The 22,840-nt window shown below is 33.1% G+C and overlaps 2 protein-coding genes across 2 annotated transcripts; one reads left to right on the forward strand and one right to left on the reverse strand.

The window, feature by feature from the left end:
* The first annotated feature begins 2,003 nt into the window (after window positions 1–2,003).
* Window positions 2,004–8,095, forward strand: LOC149486536 (major royal jelly protein 7-like). The gene is made up of 5 exons (XM_089697815.1): window positions 2,004–2,150; window positions 2,990–3,137; window positions 5,234–5,430; window positions 6,596–6,819; window positions 7,806–8,095. The coding sequence occupies exons 1-5, from the start codon at window positions 2,035–2,037 to the stop codon at window positions 8,084–8,086; spliced, it is 966 nt and encodes a 321-aa protein (XP_089553941.1). The 5' UTR covers window positions 2,004–2,034; the 3' UTR covers window positions 8,087–8,095.
* A 3,276-nt stretch (window positions 8,096–11,371) lies between these two features.
* On the reverse strand, window positions 11,372–22,618 carry Usp15-31 (Ubiquitin specific protease 15/31). Its single transcript, XM_089698176.1, has 14 exons — window positions 22,157–22,618; window positions 21,894–22,085; window positions 21,461–21,595; window positions 20,508–20,642; window positions 20,337–20,440; window positions 20,016–20,136; window positions 19,473–19,620; window positions 18,946–19,092; window positions 17,804–17,988; window positions 16,954–17,060; window positions 15,612–15,743; window positions 14,347–14,442; window positions 13,226–14,235; window positions 11,372–12,838 (listed from the first exon to the last, which is right to left on the reverse strand). The coding sequence occupies exons 1-14, from the start codon at window positions 22,490–22,492 to the stop codon at window positions 12,801–12,803; spliced, it is 2,886 nt and encodes a 961-aa protein (XP_089554302.1). The 5' UTR covers window positions 22,493–22,618; the 3' UTR covers window positions 11,372–12,800.
* Window positions 22,619–22,840: the final 222 nt, after the last annotated feature.

Genomic DNA, 22,840 nt, shown 5'->3' on the forward strand with positions numbered 1-22,840 from the left:
CAATCCTGAAGGCGTGGTCAACTTAACAATTCGATTCAATAAAGCCTATATTACACGACGTGTGTATCTATCGTGCACTTTTGTTTCATTTTTGACAAGGTTAATTTTATCGCCATTTTGCTTTGTATACCCTTGCATAATAGACTTTGAGTCTGAAATAAAACGCCTAATAACAATATAGAGAAATAGTAAATAATTAATTTTTTTTCGTTACCCAACCTGATATAAATTGTACTCATATAACGCCTACATAGTTTTATGTAACTTCAGCTATTACATACGAAAATTAAGATCTCTAGATGAACGAGTTCGCAATATATTTAATTCCACAACAATTAATTTTGCCGAACATACAAATAATACTTTGTAACTAGGTCACTGTACGACTGTAATACAATAATGAAGAATAAGGAAGCGAAATTTTTAACACAGGAAATTAACCAGAGCAATAAATATTATTTTAAAACAATCTTGTAACAGATGTGCATCTGAAGTAGAACGATAGAAAATTTATAAAGAATCATAAGCCAGAGAGCGGAAAACGGGAAAAGACAGTTTATTGTTACATCGACTGCGTTGGATTCAATTCCGCAACTTCAAATAATATTTCCCATGCTCGATCGTGTTTTTGTGTTCGATCAATAGAATTAACAACTTATGTGATGACAATACCACAGGAAACGAGAGCCCTACCCGCAAATATTTATATAACGTCCCACGTATGCTATTTAGAGCATAACAAATTTGGATCCTTGGCTTTATTATATCTTTCAATTTTCAAATCATTATATTAATAGTTTTTACAGAGCACATGACCGTCCTATTTTAAATTCATTTAAGACATATTATTATGTTTGAATGATTTATATGCTACGAACACTTCACTTTGCTCAATAACAATCCAAATGAATATATAAAAAGATATAGGTTCTATAGGTGATCTAATTTAAATTGAATGTTAGTAAATCAAGACTCCGAAACAGCCGAAGGCAGTATTTTGTAAATGCACTGCACGATATTACAATTCATGATTTTATCTTAAACTTATAGACATATTGAAATAAAACATTTCAATTATTACTCGCAATTTTTATAACAAATTATATTTTATATAATTACTTATATATTATTATATTATTACTTTATATTATACTTACTTTTATATTATTACTATTTTATTATTTACTTTACAATATAATATAATTATAGTTAACTTGACATGAAATTTATTAAAATATATAGGTATTAGGTATCTATAGTCCTAAACTGATAAAGGACACTAACAGATCATGAAGTGAATACTTATTCAGCTGCCTTTATATCCCTATTATTTTATCTTCCTCTCAAGTATCTGCTTTGAATGCATGCAAATTTTTAACTTCCTGTATGCCTGGCTCCTAAAAATCGCTGAAAGCTTAACCTAGGCGAAAGGTTACTGCTGCGATTTGCGATAAGTTCTGACTTCTAATACTATTATTTTAATTTCAAGGTGGTCATACTGTATAATTTTGGTGATTGGTATAGCAACAGTAACATTGACCTGTCAGTTTAATCAAATGGCCAAACATTGCAAAAAATACGAATATAGTGATAAAAAATATTATTCTTAATTGTTGTTTTCCTAACGTCCTACAAGTTAGGAAAAAATCCTGCCCATCATCCCGTCCTGCTTTAAAATAATCGAAGAATTAGAGTAACTTTAGTTTCAAACCTAACAAAAATAAAATATAATATGAAGAAAAAAACAGCATTTTAAATGCTCCAAAAACAGATGAATGTGATTCGCGTAACAACAGTTCATCGAATTCTCTTAAAATTAATATGAACCACGGTTGGCAGTATTTCGAAAGAAATAACTTGCTGATTGATTAATTGCCCGATTTAATTTTTGGACAAGTTAAACAGTTATACGTGATTCTTCTTTTCATGAAGATGTTTTATACGATTATTTTGATAAATTTTGCAGTATGGGTCAATTTTGTTTGGAGTAAAAATCACCCAAATAACATTGTATGGAGCGGTGGTCCATTACATATGAATTGTGAACATGGTGCAGATTTATGGATGAAAAGCAAATCGTATGAAAAAGATAACATAATTGCAATCAAAGCTATAAAGTACATGGATGAAATCTTCGTAAGCACACCCAGGTAATTCGTTTTTTATTTTTCTATGAGTAAGCACGTAAAGGTACGTTATAATAATCCTTGATTAATTCATTCACATCCGGCAATGTCAATATATGTATTTACTTTTCAAAATGTAAATCCGGGTTCCACAATTTTTTAAAGTATTAGTTTGGTATAGGTACTCAGATCCAAAAAAGTTTGGTGAAACATTCATATCTTTATCGATTTTTTCTTATAAGTAGTACCTAATTAATGTTATTAAAACTGTTGTAATTGACATTATCTCGACCCGACTTCGACATAGCTCCATTGCATAAATGCCGTTCAAAGTAAAAAAATAATTGCATTTTTGCGTTCACTGTCACTATGCGACCCTACTTATAAGCAACGCACAATGCAACTCATGCATAAAAAGTACTTCCTTATTTCGTGTCTGAGTTATCAAAGCACTACTAGTAGTTAAAGCATTAGGTATATCCGCCATAAAGTCGGTCGCCAGTATATTCTAAAATCCACTATTGAAGAGTTACTAGACTATGAAGAGTTGTTACAAATTCATCGTAAGCTATTAAACTTAGTTAAAATGTAAAGGATGGTATGTTCTAACTTCTGATATGTTGATCTTACTCTCTTATTGATTGTGAAATCATCATGATACTTTCCATTGACTTAACAGATGCGGGTAGAAATAACATCAACATACATAATGTGGATCATTGAATATAAAGTTACTAAAAATAAAACAATTGTTTGTTCTTTTCAGTATCGACAACCTATCATTGTTATTATTGGCATATTATGTATCTTTATAAATAGGTCATGAAAGTTTATTATTATTAAAAGAATATTCTTTAACACAGGTTAAAGCCAGGTGTTTTGGCGGGTGTATGGCTCTTGATTCAAGCAAATAAGGGGGTCGAATTGCAACCATTCCCAGAATTACGTTCGCACCATATTGCTGACTGTAGAGCTATACAAAACGTCATCGACATGCATTTAGATAATTTAGTAAGTATTTTTATCATGGAAGAAATTACAAACTAGAAGCTTGCGTAGTTCCCAAACGCAGAGTAAATTATATAAGTAAATAATAATTTTGGGTGTTTAAACAAACGTTGTGTATATTGGAGTATATTAAGTTTGTAGAAATAGAATGCATACTATAGTCCTTTCCACCTAAGATGATTTCTGTGACACATCGATTTTTGACACGTGTAGAGATGTCGGTTACTGAAATTGTATCAATTGTTTCCGATAATCGATAATATTCTATATGGAAATGAAATCGATTTGAATAAAGTACCAAAATTAGTTTTTTCGGCATTTCGCCAACAATTAACTAAGGAAACTTAGCAAAAAACAGCAACAAAAAGTCAACAATAACAATTAGTAACAATAACAGAATACCACGTAAAGTATCAATATAAAAATGCAACTTGTATACAAGGTTGACGCACTCGTACAGACGATTGACTCGATTGACAAACGATCACAAGATGGGCGCCGATTATATGATTTTCCAACTCTATGATTTTTCAACGATCCATTTCATGTACACGAATTGCGTAGATATTATATTTTTGTGTTATTATATTTTATTTTTCATTATATTAAACTAAACAATACTGTTTTTGATTTATAAGCTTACGATGTTTCATTTTTATATTTTTGGTAATAATGCCGCCATAAAATAAAAATATTATGCACTAAAATTATTTTGACTTTTTAAACATAAAATACGTAATTCGGAACACGATGAAGTGTCACAGGAATCATCCTAGGTGAAAAGGACTATAATGTAGAGATCTTCTTCAACAATAGTAAACGTATACCTGCATTCATTTATAAAATATATAAATTGTTGTGTTTCGTTTTCGTAGTAGGCTGTGTGTGACTATATTACATATATGTAGATAAAAAAATTTAACATTTTTGCATATTACAAATTATTGAATTTATAGAAATCAAACGTATTCAGGTATTCTTATACAACAACGTACCTATAGTTTTATATTATTTGTGCAAACATACTCGTCTAGAAAAAATCTCAAATTTTGTTCGATAATATTCAAAATAATAAAAGAACTAGAGTGGAAAGGCGTTTGCCATCTAAGTGAAACACGGAAAAGATTCAAAGTGATGTTCAATTTAATATATTGTATTTATATATAAATTCGTTGAATTAAATTTATTGAAATTCTCGTTACACTTACCAACACATGTTACGCTTACAGCGTTATGCACATATGTATTATTTCCAAAACAACTATCTACCACATCTTTTCATATTATCGAAATGGTCTGTAAACATAAGTTTGTGTGAGTATGTCCTGCTTTAGTAATTGTGTCAGACATTACGCAACTTATTCTGAAGGTTGTTACTTTTAAAATGAAAGTCAAAAATGAGTACTCAATACTTATTCAAAGCCGTTTAAAAAAACTGAAAATTATTCAAGTTTTACAATTCAAAACTTAGTTTTTATTTGTAAAATGTATGCCGATTAGTATCAGCATACATTTTACATTTTCTTTATAATTAACGAGAAGTAAAAGATTAATGTAGAGCCAATCTCAAAGATCAAAAACCAAGGGTTAAAAGCTCAGGTAAGAATTAATTATTAGCTAGTGAGCTTGATTAATTTCTATCATTCTTAATTTATAAATAAATAAACGAACTTTACCACATTCTTGTTGTTTCATTTACGATTGTTGATAAAATGAGAAAAAATTGTATGAGATTTGCAGCTTACCTAAACTGTTTCTTGTTATATTTTATAAAATAAAAAAAAATGTTTTGTTAGTAATTAAACTGAAACATTAATAAACAAGCAGATACCATAGGATGATAGAGTAAAAAGTAAAACAATATGAAAACACAATATGAAGTTTAATACATTTCAATTTTAGGGAACACACTTACTTGGGTCGTATGTTCTAGAAATTTTAAGGGAAGAAGCTTTTGTGATGCAAACCAATTCATGCGTTGTCATTTTGTCTATTTCTAAGATAAAATAACAACAAGTTTATGATGCTCAGAGAATTCAGTGAAATTTTCATTTTGAATCGTGTTCTATCAATCTAATGTACGTTCCTCTATATTGCAGGGAAATCTATGGGTTCTCGATAGTGGAATCATAGAGACTTTCGTTTCGCCCCGCTGCACGTGCCCACCAAAGATAGTGGGCATTAGCCTGCTGTTGAAGAAACTGACTAAACAAATCGATCTTTCGCATTTAACCGAGCCAACCTCCCTGCTACAAAATATCGTCGTCGAATACACCATTGCAGGAAAACCTTTCATGTATGACGATTTAATACTAACTTAGAATTTCACTACTATTTTTGGCTTCTAGAAAAACGTGTTTGACCGTTGTATTGGATTCTCCATTACACATTTGATGAAAGAACTGCTGTTATTCGACTTTTTTAACTCTTTTAATTATCGACTTCCCTATAGGTAATGTTTACATAATGTGAAAACTCTAATTACGTACAGTAGAAGGTTGCTTTTACCTTGAATGTGTTTTGAGTAACTGCTCTAACTAACGATATACATAGTTAACGCGATGACAAGTTCCTGCCTCCGGTAACGCTATTAGCTATGCTTAACGCGTAAGTGGTCTGGAATTTCATACTGACTCTATTATTAACGGTCCATAATATCTCAGCCTCAATAATACAGTTAGGAACAAAATATTAAATAAAAAAAAAGTGGAATACTACTACCACAGACTAATAATAATATACTGCTACTACTAATGTAATTGAGCATAATATCAGGAACAAGAATTTTGTTTGTAACAAATTCTTCTCGAATCGGTTCATCCGTTTGGGCTCTACGATACGATATACGGAGTACGGACTAACAGTTTCTACACAGTTTATTTTTACATGTCATGACAAAACGCAATACTGGTGTAAATCCATTGCAGGGTTTAAAATCAATGCAAAATTTCTTTATATTTAGGTAGGTATATTGTGGACCACTTATATAGGTCTGGGATATTACCTGCTAACCTAAACATGCTCACACGGGAAATACTTGGAAAATACCGCCGTCCTCATGAGCATTGGTGCGAATCACTAGAATAATTTTAAGTGAGTGAAAGTACTTTGCCTGTGCTGCTATTGTCTTCACCGCTTTGTAATTGATTCTCCTGGGCAACAACTCTTATGGTAGAGTCATTCATAAAGGAGTATCCCAAGACATTGATAGCGTTCCACGTATTTCATTCTTATTTATTTTCTCTTGTATGTAGGTGAACTATATTTGCTATCGAGTTACAAAATTCTAAAAGTTTGATCGAAAACACTATAAAATAACATAGACGTAGATCAATCGTAAAACTTTATGACTTGAAAGGATCCATAACCTTTTACTTTACTATTAGTCGAAAATTTATCCGTATTTCAATTACACAAAAGGAAACAATGATGACCATCAAACTATAATACTGATTATTTAGGTATGTCTCCGATGCATCTCGAGGTGCAATAATAGTGTACGACGTCGCAAAAGAGTCGGGTTGGCATGTGACTGCATGCTCTGCATCACCTGGAATCCAGCTAGCTCTGGTGAAGCGAGGGTTGGCACAATCCATTCTAGTGATGATTAGTCTTAATAAGCCTGGGATTTTTGAGCTGGATACCGGAATATTGAAAAGGAAGAACGCTCATTCAACATTACGAGGTAAGCGTAAACCTAACTAACATTTTAAAAGTCAAGTTTTTTAAGAATGAAAAAGCATGTGTGTTCCCTTTTCATGCAAAACAGCTGATCGGTTCTATATGAAATTTGGGACAGAAATAGATAATAATAGAAGGACTGAAGCTGCGGGTTCTAGCTTGTTTTCTAAAATATATTAATACTTTGCCTACCTCTTGTTACTCAGGAAAAAAGTATTGCAAGGTTGTTATGTTATACCATTGAACTATTGAATAAGCTTTGTATTTAAAAAGCTTATGTAGTGAATAAATTAATCCTGCTAAGTACAACAGACTGGGATATCTAGTCAACTCAACAAAGCTCAACAAATTAAATATTAATTAATCATATCGCATATATTATATCGTAATTGTTAGAGTATAGAACTTTTGAAATTAATACATTGTGATACCTACTTACAAAGACAAACCGGTAGACAAGGTTTTTGTTTAGACACTGTATATTGTATAGTGACTTGGTATTTAAGTGACTTTGTAAGATACCTATAGCTGACACTAAAAATTTGCGACTTTTATTATAGAGGAAGATAAATAATAGGTCATTTGATTATTTTAGTTACGTAGGTATATAATAGTAAGTAGTAGGTAATAACCCTGAAAAATAATATTGATGAAGTCAAGTTGTTCTAAATGTGTAAATTCACTTAAGATAAATCGATGTGAATACCGATGAAAAACTTTTATAACTCTATCTATATACCACAATATATTTAATTAACCGACTTGTAAATGGCACATGTCAATCAGTTACCTATAATTTGTATATGAGAATGTATCGATATTTCCTTTCACATTTCGTTAAAAAGGATGCAAACGATTAATTGCCATTTAAACATTGATTATATTAATATGACATTCACAAAGCTATCGATTGTAATCTTTTCCACCTATTTAACATCCTTTATTACTTCCTCTTGTACAATAACCGCAATATATTAATTATCATTTCAGTGTTCGGGGAGCAAACGAAACCGGTGGTATTGTTAGGCTTTCACGCACACCACGTATATTTGCGACACACGGATTGCACAGATGTACTCTCCTGGGATACACGCCTCATGTATAATTCATCACACTTGACGGATATCCATTCAGCAGGGCCACGACTTGTGCCTACGTCAGTCACTGCCGATCATAAACGCAATTTATTGATATTGGATTCAAACTATGGCGACGCAGTTCAAAGCAATGTTCCTGCGTATCATAGAATTACCTTTATAAGTCAGCCTTAAAACTGCAATAAATTGGAATATTAACTTTTGCGTGTTTATTCTAATAACCGCCCATAGATATTATTTTTGGCTAGTTAATTACAAATTACAATATTATTTATTAGATGGTAATTAATTGGTTGTATATACTTGTAATAATTATTTGCAACCTTCACGAAGAGAAAGAACTTGCAGGACACGTTTTAGACGCAACAAAACGTGTCTACCGCTTTATATTCAGGCTTTAAATCTAAAAGTTGTGATGTTGAGTTTCTAAAATCTCTAAATCTATCTACGAATTAGTAATGTCGCAATTAGATTTTTTTAAATTTTTCTTTTGTCGGATTTCTTTAAGTTCTAACTTCTAAGACGTAATATGAATATTTTATCGTCGTAGAATTTTAGGGTTCTAATTATGAGGGGTTAGGCGGTCAGCGAAAATTCAGATATTCGCGCCTGAGGTGAGGGGTGAGGGGTTCCGCGTTTAGTATGGAATCAACGTGCTCGAAATAAAAATCGTAAGCGCCATTCACATTTTTATAAAAAAGTGAATGAAAATATGTATTAAGTATTTCTAAATTTCGCTCTGTGTACTTAGTCACGAAATCGAGAAGTATGTATGTATCTATGTATTTGTGATTTTATACGAATTATTATCGTATAATACGGTTGTAATGAGCATTTATATGATATTTTAGAGGTAGCTTAAGGATTTTTTTATCGAGCAAAATATTTCCAATCGTGTTTTGGAAACAGTCATGAGTCATCCCATCACACATACGTTCTGTAAAACATATTAGAAATTTCAGTGCGAATAAACTTCAATATTTTCAATTATACCTAGCTCATAGATAACAGTCCATTTTACCATTTTCACCTACTAAGGGTTACGTGCTTTTAACCTATATGGTTAAAAGCACGTAATAGAATATAAGGGATATCTACTGTTCTTTATCTGTTATTCTTTGGTCTTGCATTTTGTAATTTAATACAGATTCCATTACAGGAGCATAATCTATAGATCCACAATCACAATCATCAAAGATGTGTTGGCAAGCGTAAAATAACTATCTACATATCAAACTTCTATCGACGCTCTGTGTACTTCTTAGTTAATTAATTATGAGTCTAATGATGCATTAATAATTTACTGAAAACCAGATAACAGTTTAATCAATTTTGTGTGTGACAGATAGGGAATTAGCACAAAAATCCTATCCTACCTAGGTACTAAGAGCCGATTTTTCAATCACCAGATAAACAGCTAGATAGACTTTATTCTTCAGTTAACAAAATATTCAATTTTTCAATAGACGAATAGGACTTATCTATCGAATAACTACGTTATTTGAGGAATAAATCTATTTGCCGCTCGCTCCAACGACCAGATAGCGCGCTATTCGACGATTATTTAACTGACGCGACAAATTTGGGATATGTATTTTCGTATGTAATATGTATGTATGTAAATGTATTTAAAATGGTACACCCTTATAGACCATGCGACCTTACACGTCACTTTTAGATACGCGACTACTGTGGCGACTACTGTCCAATGTAGCGCGTGGATAATCGATACTTATAATATTATAGGTAAATGCGAAAGTAACTCTGTCTGTCTGTCTGTTACTCAATCACGCCTAAACTACTGAACCAATTTTCATGAAATTTGGTATGGAGATATTTTGATACCCGAGAAAGGACATAGGCTACTTTTTATCCCAGGAAAATGACGCAATCCCGGAAATCCAACGTGAACGGGAACTATGCGGGTTTTTCTTTGACTGCGCGGGCGAAGCCGCGGGCGGAAACCTAGTCCGATAATATTTATTAATTATCTTTTTTATTATTTCTTTGCATGTCGCAACAGCGAGATTTATCGTATGATTTTCATATCTGGAGGACCGAGAAAGATTATAAGCAACGTTGGTTTAATGCTCTAAGTAAGCAACCGCTCCTATGGGAATTTTCTTAAAACGCACAGGCGACGCGCGCGGGCAACATCTATAAATTCATACAATCAAGTTGATCAAAATGTCTATATAAAAATCAATTATTGCAAAAGTGATTCAAAGGAAGCGCTGTAAATAATAATTACAAGCAAGGAATTTCTGCGAAGGCCTTTATTACTTTGTTACCGCTTATTGTTAAGAAATATGTTTGTTTACATCGCTGTTAATAAATGGTGGATGTAATTTTTTTCAGGGCTATATTCATTGCGGTCTACATACCTGTTATTTTTTTAATAATAAGTTAATAGTGGACTGAAAATTATTTTAACGATTTACTAATAGGTAAGTACTGGTATTTACACATTTCGAAATGTTAGGTAAATTTACAATATTCATCTTGGTTCAAAACTTTTAAACCGCCGAAATATTTGAAATCCAACCGTTTTCCCCAGTCTATTCTTTTTCAAATTTATAGGGGGCCAATGTGCATATTCAATAAATTAATAATTATTAACATTGGGCTATTCTGTAAGACCTTATACGCATTTAGTGGGAGAGACCACGCGGTCTCTCCTACTAAAAAAAAATATATAGTTACGTCGGCCTCCGTGCGTTGGTTGAAAATATAGCAATTATGTAATTTTATATGTGATTTATGTTATTAACCTTAAACAAAATCTTTAATTGTATCCTTTACAATAACTAATTTAGGCTGTCTAGACAATGCGCCTACCGAGTCGGAAATTACCTTCACTTAACGGCTGGAATTTCACCTTCACAAGTTTCAACTGTGTTCGTAATCATTGTAAGAATTAGGTCCTACAATTCACGAGGCACGAGCAATATAGAATTTCACAAAAGTACGTGACATTTGCATACATTATTGCAATGTGGTCTGTTGAATCCATGTTGAATCGGATTTACCAGTAGAAACTATTAGTGTTTATAAATTATCAAGTGCTAACTAATAACCTATATATAAAAATGAATCGCAAAATGTGTTGGTAAGCGCATAACTCGAGAACGGCTGAACTGATTTCGATAATTCTTTTTTTATTATATTCCTTGAAGTACGAGGATGGTTTTTATGTAGAGAAAACGTAAATATGTACCACGGGCGAAGCCGGGGCGGACCGCTAGTAACCTAAAAAATTAAACCTTACTATATTATGTATACCTAGTCGATACGTTAAACTTGTCGAAGGTAAGGTCCATTAATATAATATACAGTATTGATATCTGTATAAAAGGTCGAAAATATAAGATTGAGTGGACACAGACATCAAGTGGGGAAGTTTCGGGTGGTAAAAAACTGTAACAAAATAAATAGGGGAATGATGAAAAAATAAAAACATTATTAAGGTGCACATAACACTTATATTTTAACATAACGTGATATAGATAAAAATAAACATTTTAAATTAAAACAACGAACGTAATACACAATAATAAAACGGAGATGGAACGACCATAATATATTAAGTTAAATATCTCTGCAATAACTACACTATCTTGTATAAATCGTTTATTATCGAAATCATTTTCCATACCATACGAGTAACATGATCATTATAAACTTTTTGTTATAAATAATTTGAATACATTTGCAATTGGTCGTTTTAACCCCTTTAACACAAACAATGAGAGCCATTTCTACAAAAAAAAAAAACAATCTTTAAATATGTTTCTAATAAATAGGAATTTTGCTGAACACTACTAATTAAAAACGCGAAAATTCAATCATAAAGAAATATAATCGAAACTTGTTAATTTGTTTATATTTTAGAACCGTTTAACTGCACTAATTAGAGTAATATGGTTAAAGAAATAATGTTAATTACCATTCATGTGCAGGTCATGTGGAACAGTGCCGTAACGCTCAATGCACACTCGCATTACAACATACATTATTTATATTACCCTTATCTCGATTGTCTTTTAAAAATGAAGTCAATTTTAAATATTTTTTGTTATACTTATAAACATCACATCTTACCCCCTTACCTAGTGCGAATTTGGATATTTACACAGTCGACGATTCAACCCAGAATATCATTAGGTACAAGACCAATTACTTGTAAAACTGTATAAAGGCCACAGTATATACATTTTAAATCAAATCTGCAACGTCAGCATATATATACACAATCGAAGTATTTGCAAGTACATTGAGATATCTCTATAAATAAACCTCGATCTAATTAAAAAAGTTACTTGTATATCATATATACATATTATGACTGTAAGATCTTAAAATTGTGTCGAGGTGTTATATATTTAAAATCACAACTTCCCTAGAGCGAAGGCACAATTATTATATTGTAATGACAACATTTATTCTTACGCTGTTTATCTATACTTGATTTCACAAAATACATTTAGCCTTATCGACTACATATGAAAAACTAACATATGCAAGCAACAAACAATAACGAATATTACGTTCTCATTAGGCTTTCATTTAAATTGAAGTAAAATCTCTTAAAAATATTACTAGCACACTCATAAGTTTCGTTATGTAACTAATCAGAAAACTACTACATGAAGAATATATTTAGGAAGCTCGTTTCGTGTAAACGTAAAGTTATAACATACGTTTCGAAATATATGTATTTAAGTAGCAACCCTATTCCACCGTGGGAACACAACATTGAGTTTATATATCTATTTCATACAATAACGTAGCTCTGTCAACTATGCGGAATCCTCAGATCTAAGGTCAGTTGTACAATAAATAAAGCATAAGTATTCGTGTGGCACTCGCTGATCCCATTCAGCTGTTCTCACGTTGATATTCGAGTTTTCCAAACAGACGGTTTTTCTGAAAATATATAAAAATTATAGTAATGTTAAAAACAAATTTATGTTTTATTTTAGACTTTTGAGATTTGAGATTTTAGTTCGAAAGGACATTAAAGATAATCTACTAAAACCCGTTTTATAAAAATTATGGCAGACAGTTTATGATCTTCAATTGAATTTATGTACATGTATTTATGCTGTATCAAAATTGCACAAAAAAAAACTAATTTTTTTTCACCAAATGATGCCGTCAATATTGTTTCTATTTCTTTAAAACAAGTTCTTACAAGCAAGTTGAAAATTTGCCGTTTTTCATGTTATTGTTATTTTTTTTTTTTTTTATTATTATCATTAACTATTAAATAGGTACTTACTATAATTTCATGATGATAACTAAAGAACTCACCTGTCCTGTGAGATTCTCCGTTTATATGATGTCGAGGTACAATATATTTAGACTCTTGGAACATAGACAGCATGACGTCTTCCGTGGTGGGATGGTATTCCACTTCATTGATACTTGCAACGAGGGGCGAACTCTCGAAGCTTCTATTCGAATCTCGGGTGGAAGGTGAAGTGCTGGATCGTATCGGATAGTCCACAGATCTCGGACGTCTTGTATCAACGGGCGTCATTTTAGGGTTAACGTGCACGTCCTTGTGTATATACGGCTCTATGGGCCCGCTTTCGTTTTCGTAGTCGCTCAGTTCGTCGTTCGTTGCGTGTCCGTTCACTTCGACAATCAGCGGCCGCTGTAGTGTTGGTGACTGGATTATGGTGGTGCTCTTCACGATTTGCTTCACGGGCGAGTTGGAGGTAGATATTGTGTCTATGGTGGTTATGCTCTTCGATGGCGAGGGATTAGGCACGCTGATATCCGACTCGGATCCCTTATCGAGACTTGGAGCCTCTAATTTTGTATCGTCTACTTCTTCTTTGATCTCGCTAATTTCGTTCAGTTCTCCCGCCGGCTTCACATACTTCGGCATGCGTAAAGCCCAGTGTTCATTGTCGTCCGTGGAGCAAGAGTGCACGACGTTCGGTTTCTTGCGCTTGTAGAAGAGCATGTACGCGGAGTTGTTGACGAGTTCGCCGTGTGCGTTCTCATCGCTGACTGGCGTGACTCTAGAATCGTCGAACTTGTACCAATGGTTGTCGTATGGGTTTTTGCAAGCTGCCGTGTAGTGACCGGTTTCTAGATCGTCGCCGTGGTGGTAGCATATCGCGTAAAGGTCGTAGATATTCTCTTGTGGACTTGTTATCGTCTTAGAATGCCTTCGTCTCGGCGATCTCGAGTTTCCCGGTGATTCTACGCTAGTTGTGTTCCTGCGCACCAAGTGAGGAGTCATGTCGAAATCGTTTAGAGGAAATTCAACCATTGTTGTTAGTTTTGTACTCGTACGGCCTTTAGCTTGTCTGTAAATAATACATTTATATTGTAATTAATGTAAGTTAAAATACAACAGCACCAAGATTTCAATAGAATCCTTAGAAAGTAAATGGTAACGTCGAAAATATTGTACTTACTGCCGAAATCTTTTTAGATGTATTACTAGGATATCTGGAAGTGACCACAAGCCTAGCGTTTTCACAACCGGCATGTATCTTTGGCATTGTGGGCATCTGAAACAGAAACAACGTTTACTTTTATTTTAAGGCATTGCTTTAAAAGCACAAAAAGCGCCGTAAATTTTTATTTTCATACCTAAGTTGGAAATTGAGAGATCATAATGACAAATAATTGCTTAGACTGTGATATTACGGAGTAAAAAAGGGTTATTATACGCTGTTGAGCTTGTAAGCTGTGTGGTCTGGTTTTAAAATGCATTATTAATTAACTGGTCTAGCTTTAGTTGGAATAAACGTTGAGAAAATATGAAACATAAATTTCCAATAAAGTGGCGATAAATGTCATGTGCATTTTGTTCACTTTAGTAACAGTATTATAAGCGAAGGCTGGTCCTACGTAACTCGTATTATTACCATGATTAGTTCTGATTCATATCTACAAAAAGTGTAGTTGTGGTGGAGTAATTTCGAGTAAACGGATTTTGTTTTGAAATTCAACATACCACAACTTTACGTGACGTTACTAGTAAAGACTTATGTACATGAGAGACTGATAATGGTAATGCATTTTATAAACTTTCACATTTATTTAAGCTCACATCGCAGTGTACTATACTACTCAGAAACAACTTGAAGGATTTTTAGGAAATTTTATATGAATATTCGATACGTTCTGAGAATCAGCTGTAATTTATTTTTCATATTATACAAAAGTAAATTTTGGCACACGGCTACGCACACCCCGGACACTCCATACAAAATTATTATCGTTTTGATAGTTACACTGTAGAGACTGCAAATGTGTGTGTTAACGCTTTATGGTTGACACATTTGTGACTAGCGTAAAAAAAATTCGCGTTTTTCTGATGAAATACGGATGTATTTCATCAGATTATTCATTACGGATGTAAACAGCACAATATCTAACCAATTTTCTACAAAAAACGATATTCACAAATCCAAAATAATAAAATTACTTTAAGTCAATTTGATTAATGTTGTCAATCTTCGTTGCGTATCGTCCTTGTAGAAAAATGCGGACCATCTAAATAGTGTGATCGTGCGGGGTGAGGTAAGTGTTTAATTTTGGCGGGAGGCGGAGTGTCTGTTCTGTAGCGTTTAGTTGTATGTATTCTGTGCCTAAAGTTGACTTTTGTTAGAGAGTAAACCTTCTGTACGTAGCACTATTATATATTCTGTGTCCCCCCTCCGCGCCCACTCACCGCCAGGCGTCCTCCTGCGCGAGGTGCTCGGCGCGCGTGTAGTGCGCGAGGCAGGCGTGCAGCGTGAGCGGCGCCGCCGCGCCCGCCGCCGACACGTGCACCTCGCACGCCTCGCCCCACTCGCGTATTATACTGCAGCAATACATTCATTTTGACGTGACAACGTCTTATAATTCGAGAGCGCCGGCTGCACGCACGAAAAAACATGACTCATGCGGCGTTACCTCGCTCTGAGGCGTTCCATGTAAGGCATGAAGTGCAAGCGAGAGCGCGGAACGAGCGACAAAGAAGCACAATCGGACGTTGTCACGTTCAACTATCGTCAGTAAACCGACTTTACAGACAACCAATTTTTGAAGTGAAAACTTCTTTAGCAGCGTTGAGCACTTTTTGTGTAATGGGTATAAAATCTTAAACTCGCGTCAGGACACGTGACCTGATCGAAAGAGCGTAAGACGAATGGATATCAAATATGCTCAACGTTAATAATCAAGTTTTCACTTCTGCCGGCACTCCCGGAGTGCAACCCGTCTTTTTTTTATATTTATACTAGCTGTGCCGCGGAATTTCGCTCGCGGGAAAAAGTATCTCTATAGCTCATGTGCTATTAATATTCAGTAAATTCCTGTAAAACTTCATCCAAATCCGTCCTGCCAGCATAGCATGCGAACCACAACAAAATTTCTAGTCTCTGATACTTTATAATTTTACAGAACACTAGTAAATATTTTTTTCTGTATCAGAAAAAAAAATAAGTTTGGTTTAAAATCTTTAATGACGAATAAATATTTAATGTATTTATTGGAAATTTTAAATTAGTTTACTTACGTTATATTTTGTCATATTTTGTCATATTTTCATTATAATTTTGACAGTGTCAATCTTCTTCAGTAAAGAATTGAATAAACTAAAGCGGTTTGGCAACGTCGCTTCGTCACGTAGACAGCGGACGGACTCTACGACGAGAAATGTATCGACCGTGACGCATACGTTAACAATGTCGAAATAAATATCAATTTCAGAAACGCTTTGTCTCTCTCGCGAGATAATATGTCTTGGCGCGCATGCTAGGCCAGCAGAAATTATTTCGTGATAATAACAAACACACATACATTCGTCCTCACAATCTTTGACATTTATAATATAAAATACCTCTATGCAGTAGGATTAGCTACCAAGTAAAAGGTGAATCTGTACTTGCTGAACCGCGGTTCTTCTCGTGATTTTTTTATAATATATACACTATTCAATTGAACACTTGATTTGCTAGCAATTTTAATAAAAAACATTTTTTTATATAATTTTCATATAACATATTGGTGCAGAACTTTATACAACTCACCTATCTCGATGAACGGGATCCCAGAGCAGTTCAAGTCTGAGATGTGGGTACTTGTCGTGCGCGCACAACGCCTGCTCTACGTCCAGCGCGAACAATGGATGTGGCAACTGAGACAACATTTAATAAATTTAACAAAGTGGATCATATCTATCACAATTATTATTCAGGCGAATTTTTTGCAGGTATAAACTCAGGCATGATGTTTAGGAACAACATACACCAACTAATTATCAAAAAAAAAAATTTGCCATTTAATACACATTGTCCATTGCGTTTACACAGTACAGTGCAGTCAAAAACAAAAAAGGATATGAAAAAATTCAATGAATACAAAATTTATGTGCAGAATCTTGCCCTAATATTTTTTACTAGCTTTCCACCTGCGGCTTCGCCCGCGTTTTCAAAGAAAAACCCGCATAGTTTCCGTTCCCGTGGGATTTCCGGGATAAAACCTAGCCTATGTTACTCGTGGATAATGTAGCTTTCGAATGGTGAAAGAATTTTTAAAATCGGTCCAGTAGTTTATGAGCCTATTCATTACAATCAAACAAACAAACAAACAAAGTTTTCCTCTTTATAATATTAGTGTAGATTATAATTATTTTATTTTCCAATATTCTTAATGAAAAAAAAATTGGTTGTTTGTAAAGTAGGTTTACGATCGAGATGTTAACGTGATAACATAATGCAGTGGCAGCACTCGAGATGAGACGGGAGATCGGTCCGTCTCTCTCTCGTTATACCTGCGATCGCGCTCGTGAGGTTTTGGTGTGACACAAGTTTCTGAACATGTCACCCGACTGAAACGATTTTAAAAACGTTATCACGTTAATAATAAGTAAACGCCTACCTCAGGCAACAAATAAGCTGGATCTCTAGGCCGATGTGCCTCAGCGATCCTCGCCTTGAATATATCCGAACCCTGCGCTGTCTCTAACACTCTCTCGGCCACCACTTGGCACATCTCCTTCAGCATCAGTTTCTGTAGGTCCTGATACGAGATCTCGCGGGGCACTTGCATCGCGTACGGCGAACCTTTTCAAATATTATTAAAAATCAGAGGATGGTAGAGCAATATGATAATAGGATAATTATTAGGAATATTACGAGGATAGTTCATATGGAGAGAAAACGTCAACATGTACCATGGGCGAAGACAGGGCGAACCGCTAGATATGAATAATATTTTACTTAAATAGAAATAAGTTTGTTATCTATAGATTAATTATTATAGTCCTTTTCACCTAGGATGATTCCTGTGACACTTCATCGTGTTCCGAATTACGTATTTTATGTTTAAAAAGTCAAAATAATTTTAGTGCATAATATTTTTATTTTATGGCGGCATTATTACCAAAAATATAAAAATGAAACATCGTAAGCTTATAAATAAAAAACAGTATTGTTTAGTTTAATATAATGAAAAATAAAATATAATAACACAAAAATATAATATCTACGCAATTCGTGTACATGAAATGGATCGTTGAAAAATCATAGAGTTGGAAAATCATATAATCGGCGCCCATCTTGTGATCGTTTGTCAATCGAGTCAATCGTCTGTACGAGTACGTCAACCTTGTATACAAGTTGCATTTTTATATTGATACTTTACGTGGTATTCTGTTATTGTTACTAATTGTTATTGTTGACTTTTTGTTGCTGTTGTTTGCTAAGTTTCCTTAGTTAATTGTTGGCGAAATGCCGAAAAAACTAATTTTGGTACTTTATTCAAATCGATTTCATTTCCATATAGAATATTATCGATTATCGGAAACAATTGATACGATTTCAGTAACTGACATCTCTACACGTGTCAAAAATCGATGTGTCACAGAAATCATCTTAGGTGGAAAGGACTATAGTAAAAAATTGGGACTTACAAAATTAAGCAAGATAAAAAAAATTATGAATATTTTGACTCGAAAACAGTTTAATGAAGTGTATTTTTCAAATAAAGAATTAAAGTTATTTTTTTAAATATTATCTTACCAAATCGCTCGCCTTCCAACAAATTGACCCACAGAATTAGAAGGTACGGTGTAGTCGGAGTCTGCAGTAACGGTGGGGCCTCCATACAGTATAATGCGCCAAAATCAATTCCCGCTACTTCCCATCCACTGCGAGCGTTGCACCAACCTGTGAATGTGAATCAAGTGTATACATATCTGATATTAATTCATATATTTCTTATTGTCATAATCTGCCAAAAACAAATAAAAAAAATGTAATATTGCCAGTTTAATTTTTTGGGGAAGAGCATTTCAATGATACACAATATTCCAATGAAGTTGAAAAGTAACAAAGACTTACAAATAGCTATTTTTAAAACCATAAATTTTTATGAAACTTAAGAGTGAATACACTGAAAATTAAGAGCGAGAAAGTTGTGTTGCGAGAAAGCTTTGTTTTAAACACCTTGTGATAAATTCATGCATACTTTTGTTTTAAATTTATTATGTTACTATTTACAAATTTATTATAAAATACACAATGTAATTGATCTTGAATGAAAATACCAGTTTCATTAATTTCAGCGAGTATTATGTGATCCTTATCAATGCCAGTATCAGAATGCAGCGAGTTCCTCAAATCGTCCATTGTTGCACTCGTCGGCAGCTCCACACCAATACGCACTTGCCGTGGTTGTTGGTTCACATACACAACCTGTGAAGATAATTTCAATGAAAATTTCAACTTAGGATATATAAAAATTGGTGTATTTTTTTAGTTTTTACACGAAAATAAAGACTTAGCAATGGAATGGCCAATGATTCATTGTATTATTTATTTTATCCCTACATTTCGGTCACTGCAAACATGTTAGATAAGTATCTTGATGAGTAACACATTGTTTAATGGCAATGGACCCCATTTATTATATATTATATTATTTCTAATAAATAGTATTATTTTCTGAAAATACAACTTAAATTCGCAAAGTAAATACTCAATTAAATTTAAATTTTCTAAGCAGGTAATAAAAATGAATATTGTACCCATCCAACAAACCATATCATGAAATGTCATGATATATATTTATAATTTCAATAAAAACTTACATTAACAGGCAGAGGTGAGGGTTGCACTGTGACTGGTCGTGTAGGTAGTTGTACGCTGACACAATGAAACGGATCAAATGTGCATGAGGTCCGTTCACATTTTGCACATGTCAATGCTGACCTAAAAACGAAATTGTATGTTGGTAACCAATTATGAAAGGTGCTTACTTTTATAAGAGAACAATTCCATTTATGAGAGAAATTAGTTTTCGAAATTCATATTTCTTGAGAAACCAAAAACCATCAAAGCTGAAAACAGTTTAATAAGAATTCTATTCAGTTCAATTTGCATGTATTGTATGTATAAAATCGACACAATACCTGTATTGAGCTTGAAAAACTGCCTGTACAAAGGAACTATTTCGTCGCGCATGATTGGCTAACGTTTCAGCTGCAACAACCTCATCAGACTTTCCAACAGTATTCTAAAATAATAAATTTTTATGTAAAAATTGTAACATATTCTTCACAACATCTTTTAATTGTTCTTACTTTTATAGTTTTATATTTTTTCTTGGTAGCTGTATTTAAATCTTCGTGAACTTTATCTAGTAACCAAAATAGAAATTCTTGGGCATCATGTTGACTATTTCCTCTATACTGAGTGCCATGTCTCTCAACAGCTGCCTGTAAGAATAAACATAATGAATATTTAACAAGATATATTAAAAAGGTAACAGTCTAATCTAATTTTTTAAAACATGCATTTTATATTTAGTCGTCTTTATACTTTGGGTCTTGGGAACCATCCATTTTTTTTAAGCATATTGTCCTTAAAATGTTGTTACTATACATACTAGCACAGTTAAACTATCCTTTAATTATTAATTAGGTAAGCAATTACAAATATTTGACAATTACTTTTAACTTATTATTATTTTGGGTATTAACTATTTTATGTAATTAGTGGTATTTAATAATGAGTTTGTTATCACTTATCAGTAATTATAAGTCAATCTTCTTACATAAACAATAACAATTCATATCTCAATGTAATGTAGGTAATATTCAAAAAAGACTATGCATTTGTATGAAGGAAAAAAAAAGGTCTATACTAAAATATATTCTCAAAGTTTCACCGTTACTATGTCTTATTTCAATTTAACATTGACCATATTATTCCACAGTATAATTATTATAATATAATGAATATTAATGCAAATCAGCGAAGCGGACACCAAATATTATAATAAGGCTAGGAAACGAAAATTATAATTTATATAAATATTTATCAATTTCATCTTATATAGTGAAATTAACTTCAAGCCTTCAGCTACGCTCGTTTTATCTTAAAACCTATTAAATTTTACACTAAAACCTTCCTGGAGAAACACGCTATGTATTAATAAAATGCATAGTTTTAAAGTTTCAATAATACATAAGGACAGACAGACAGCAACTTTGTTCTATGCTACGTAGTGATGAAGTTTTGTGTTATATTATACCTTGAAAGCGATACTCATATCTGGTACATAGCGACATGACCACAATGCTTTAAGCAATGTTGCTAATTGCTCAGTCACTTCTCCTCTGGTCCCATATTTTCTTGAATTGATTTTATTTCTTTTTTGCAAATCCACCTGTACATTCGACAATATCATGAAAAATATCACATAATTTATTAATTAATGATAGTATAAAAATGTTAGGAATTAAAAAAAGATTTACAAGGAAGGAAGATGAAAAACATACATTCTATAAAAGACAGAATGTAAATAATTAGCAAAACAATAGCTAAGAATGAGGAAATTTTTGTTGGTCATTAATGATGCAATATACTACTGCAAATACTAATAAAGAAATAAGCTGAAGTTAACCTATCATAATCAATTTTATTTACTGCTTCTGGTACAAAAATAAAGTCTTAGACAAACTCACTTTGTAAAGATCAAGAACAAAATACTCCGCTATGACATCAGTGTGGGAAAGGCATTGCAAAACTGCGTTCATATAGCATGTATTGCCATGATTTTTGATACCAGTAGCTGCTGGGGTGGTACCTGGCGGCCATGGCGGTTCACCACTGCATGGAACTCTATCGGTATTCACGACAGCTTGCCCAGATTTAACCTGCATCAATAATAACAATCAGTCTTATGAAATACCTCACAAAATAAACAAAAAAATATCACATGACTTACTACAGTCGTGTTTACAGTACTCATATGCTGGGCGATTTTATTTAAAAATATCTTCCATGATGGCCTTCTAAACAACTTCCTTTCTAGTCCACCCTCATCTTTTGGCGTCGTTGCAACCACAGGAATTGCACTTGATGGCTTATTATCACTATCATTGCTTTTATTTTTACTGGAACTAGGTTTTGTTGTACCAAATGGATTGCGAGGTAGAGTAAAAGTACGTTTTAATCGGGATCCTTCCACCTGTTTTGATGTCATATTCGTTTCCGTGACTTCATTTATCAATTCACTCTCGGAACATGATTTTAAAACTGATGACAAATTACTTATAGACATAGTAAATATGAGTTTAAAAACTATAACATTGATTTAGAAAAGTGATTTGAAAAAGAAATAAGAAATTAATTAGAAAACATTGATATGTTTCTATGTTCGACTCTTCTGACATAAGGACCATTGCCAAATGCCAATTGTCTAATTACTACTATTGTCTATGGTTAATCTGATACTTGGCTTTTAGAAATGACATACGTAGCACTGAAACGTGACTGAAACGGGAAACCGCAGAACTGAAACCAACTGAAACTGAATGGAATTCAATTTTCATAGAACAGCAGAATTTAAACGTTATTATAGCAAATGATTTGAACCGTTTTCAACGAAACTGACAACTAACTACGCAGA

Source organism: Colias philodice, chromosome 8 (genome assembly GCF_061535455.1).
Source record: "Colias philodice isolate Cphi_HAF_F1 chromosome 8, ilColPhil1 Martin Lab GWU primary, whole genome shotgun sequence".
Taxonomy (NCBI): Eukaryota; Metazoa; Arthropoda; class Insecta; order Lepidoptera; family Pieridae; genus Colias; species Colias philodice.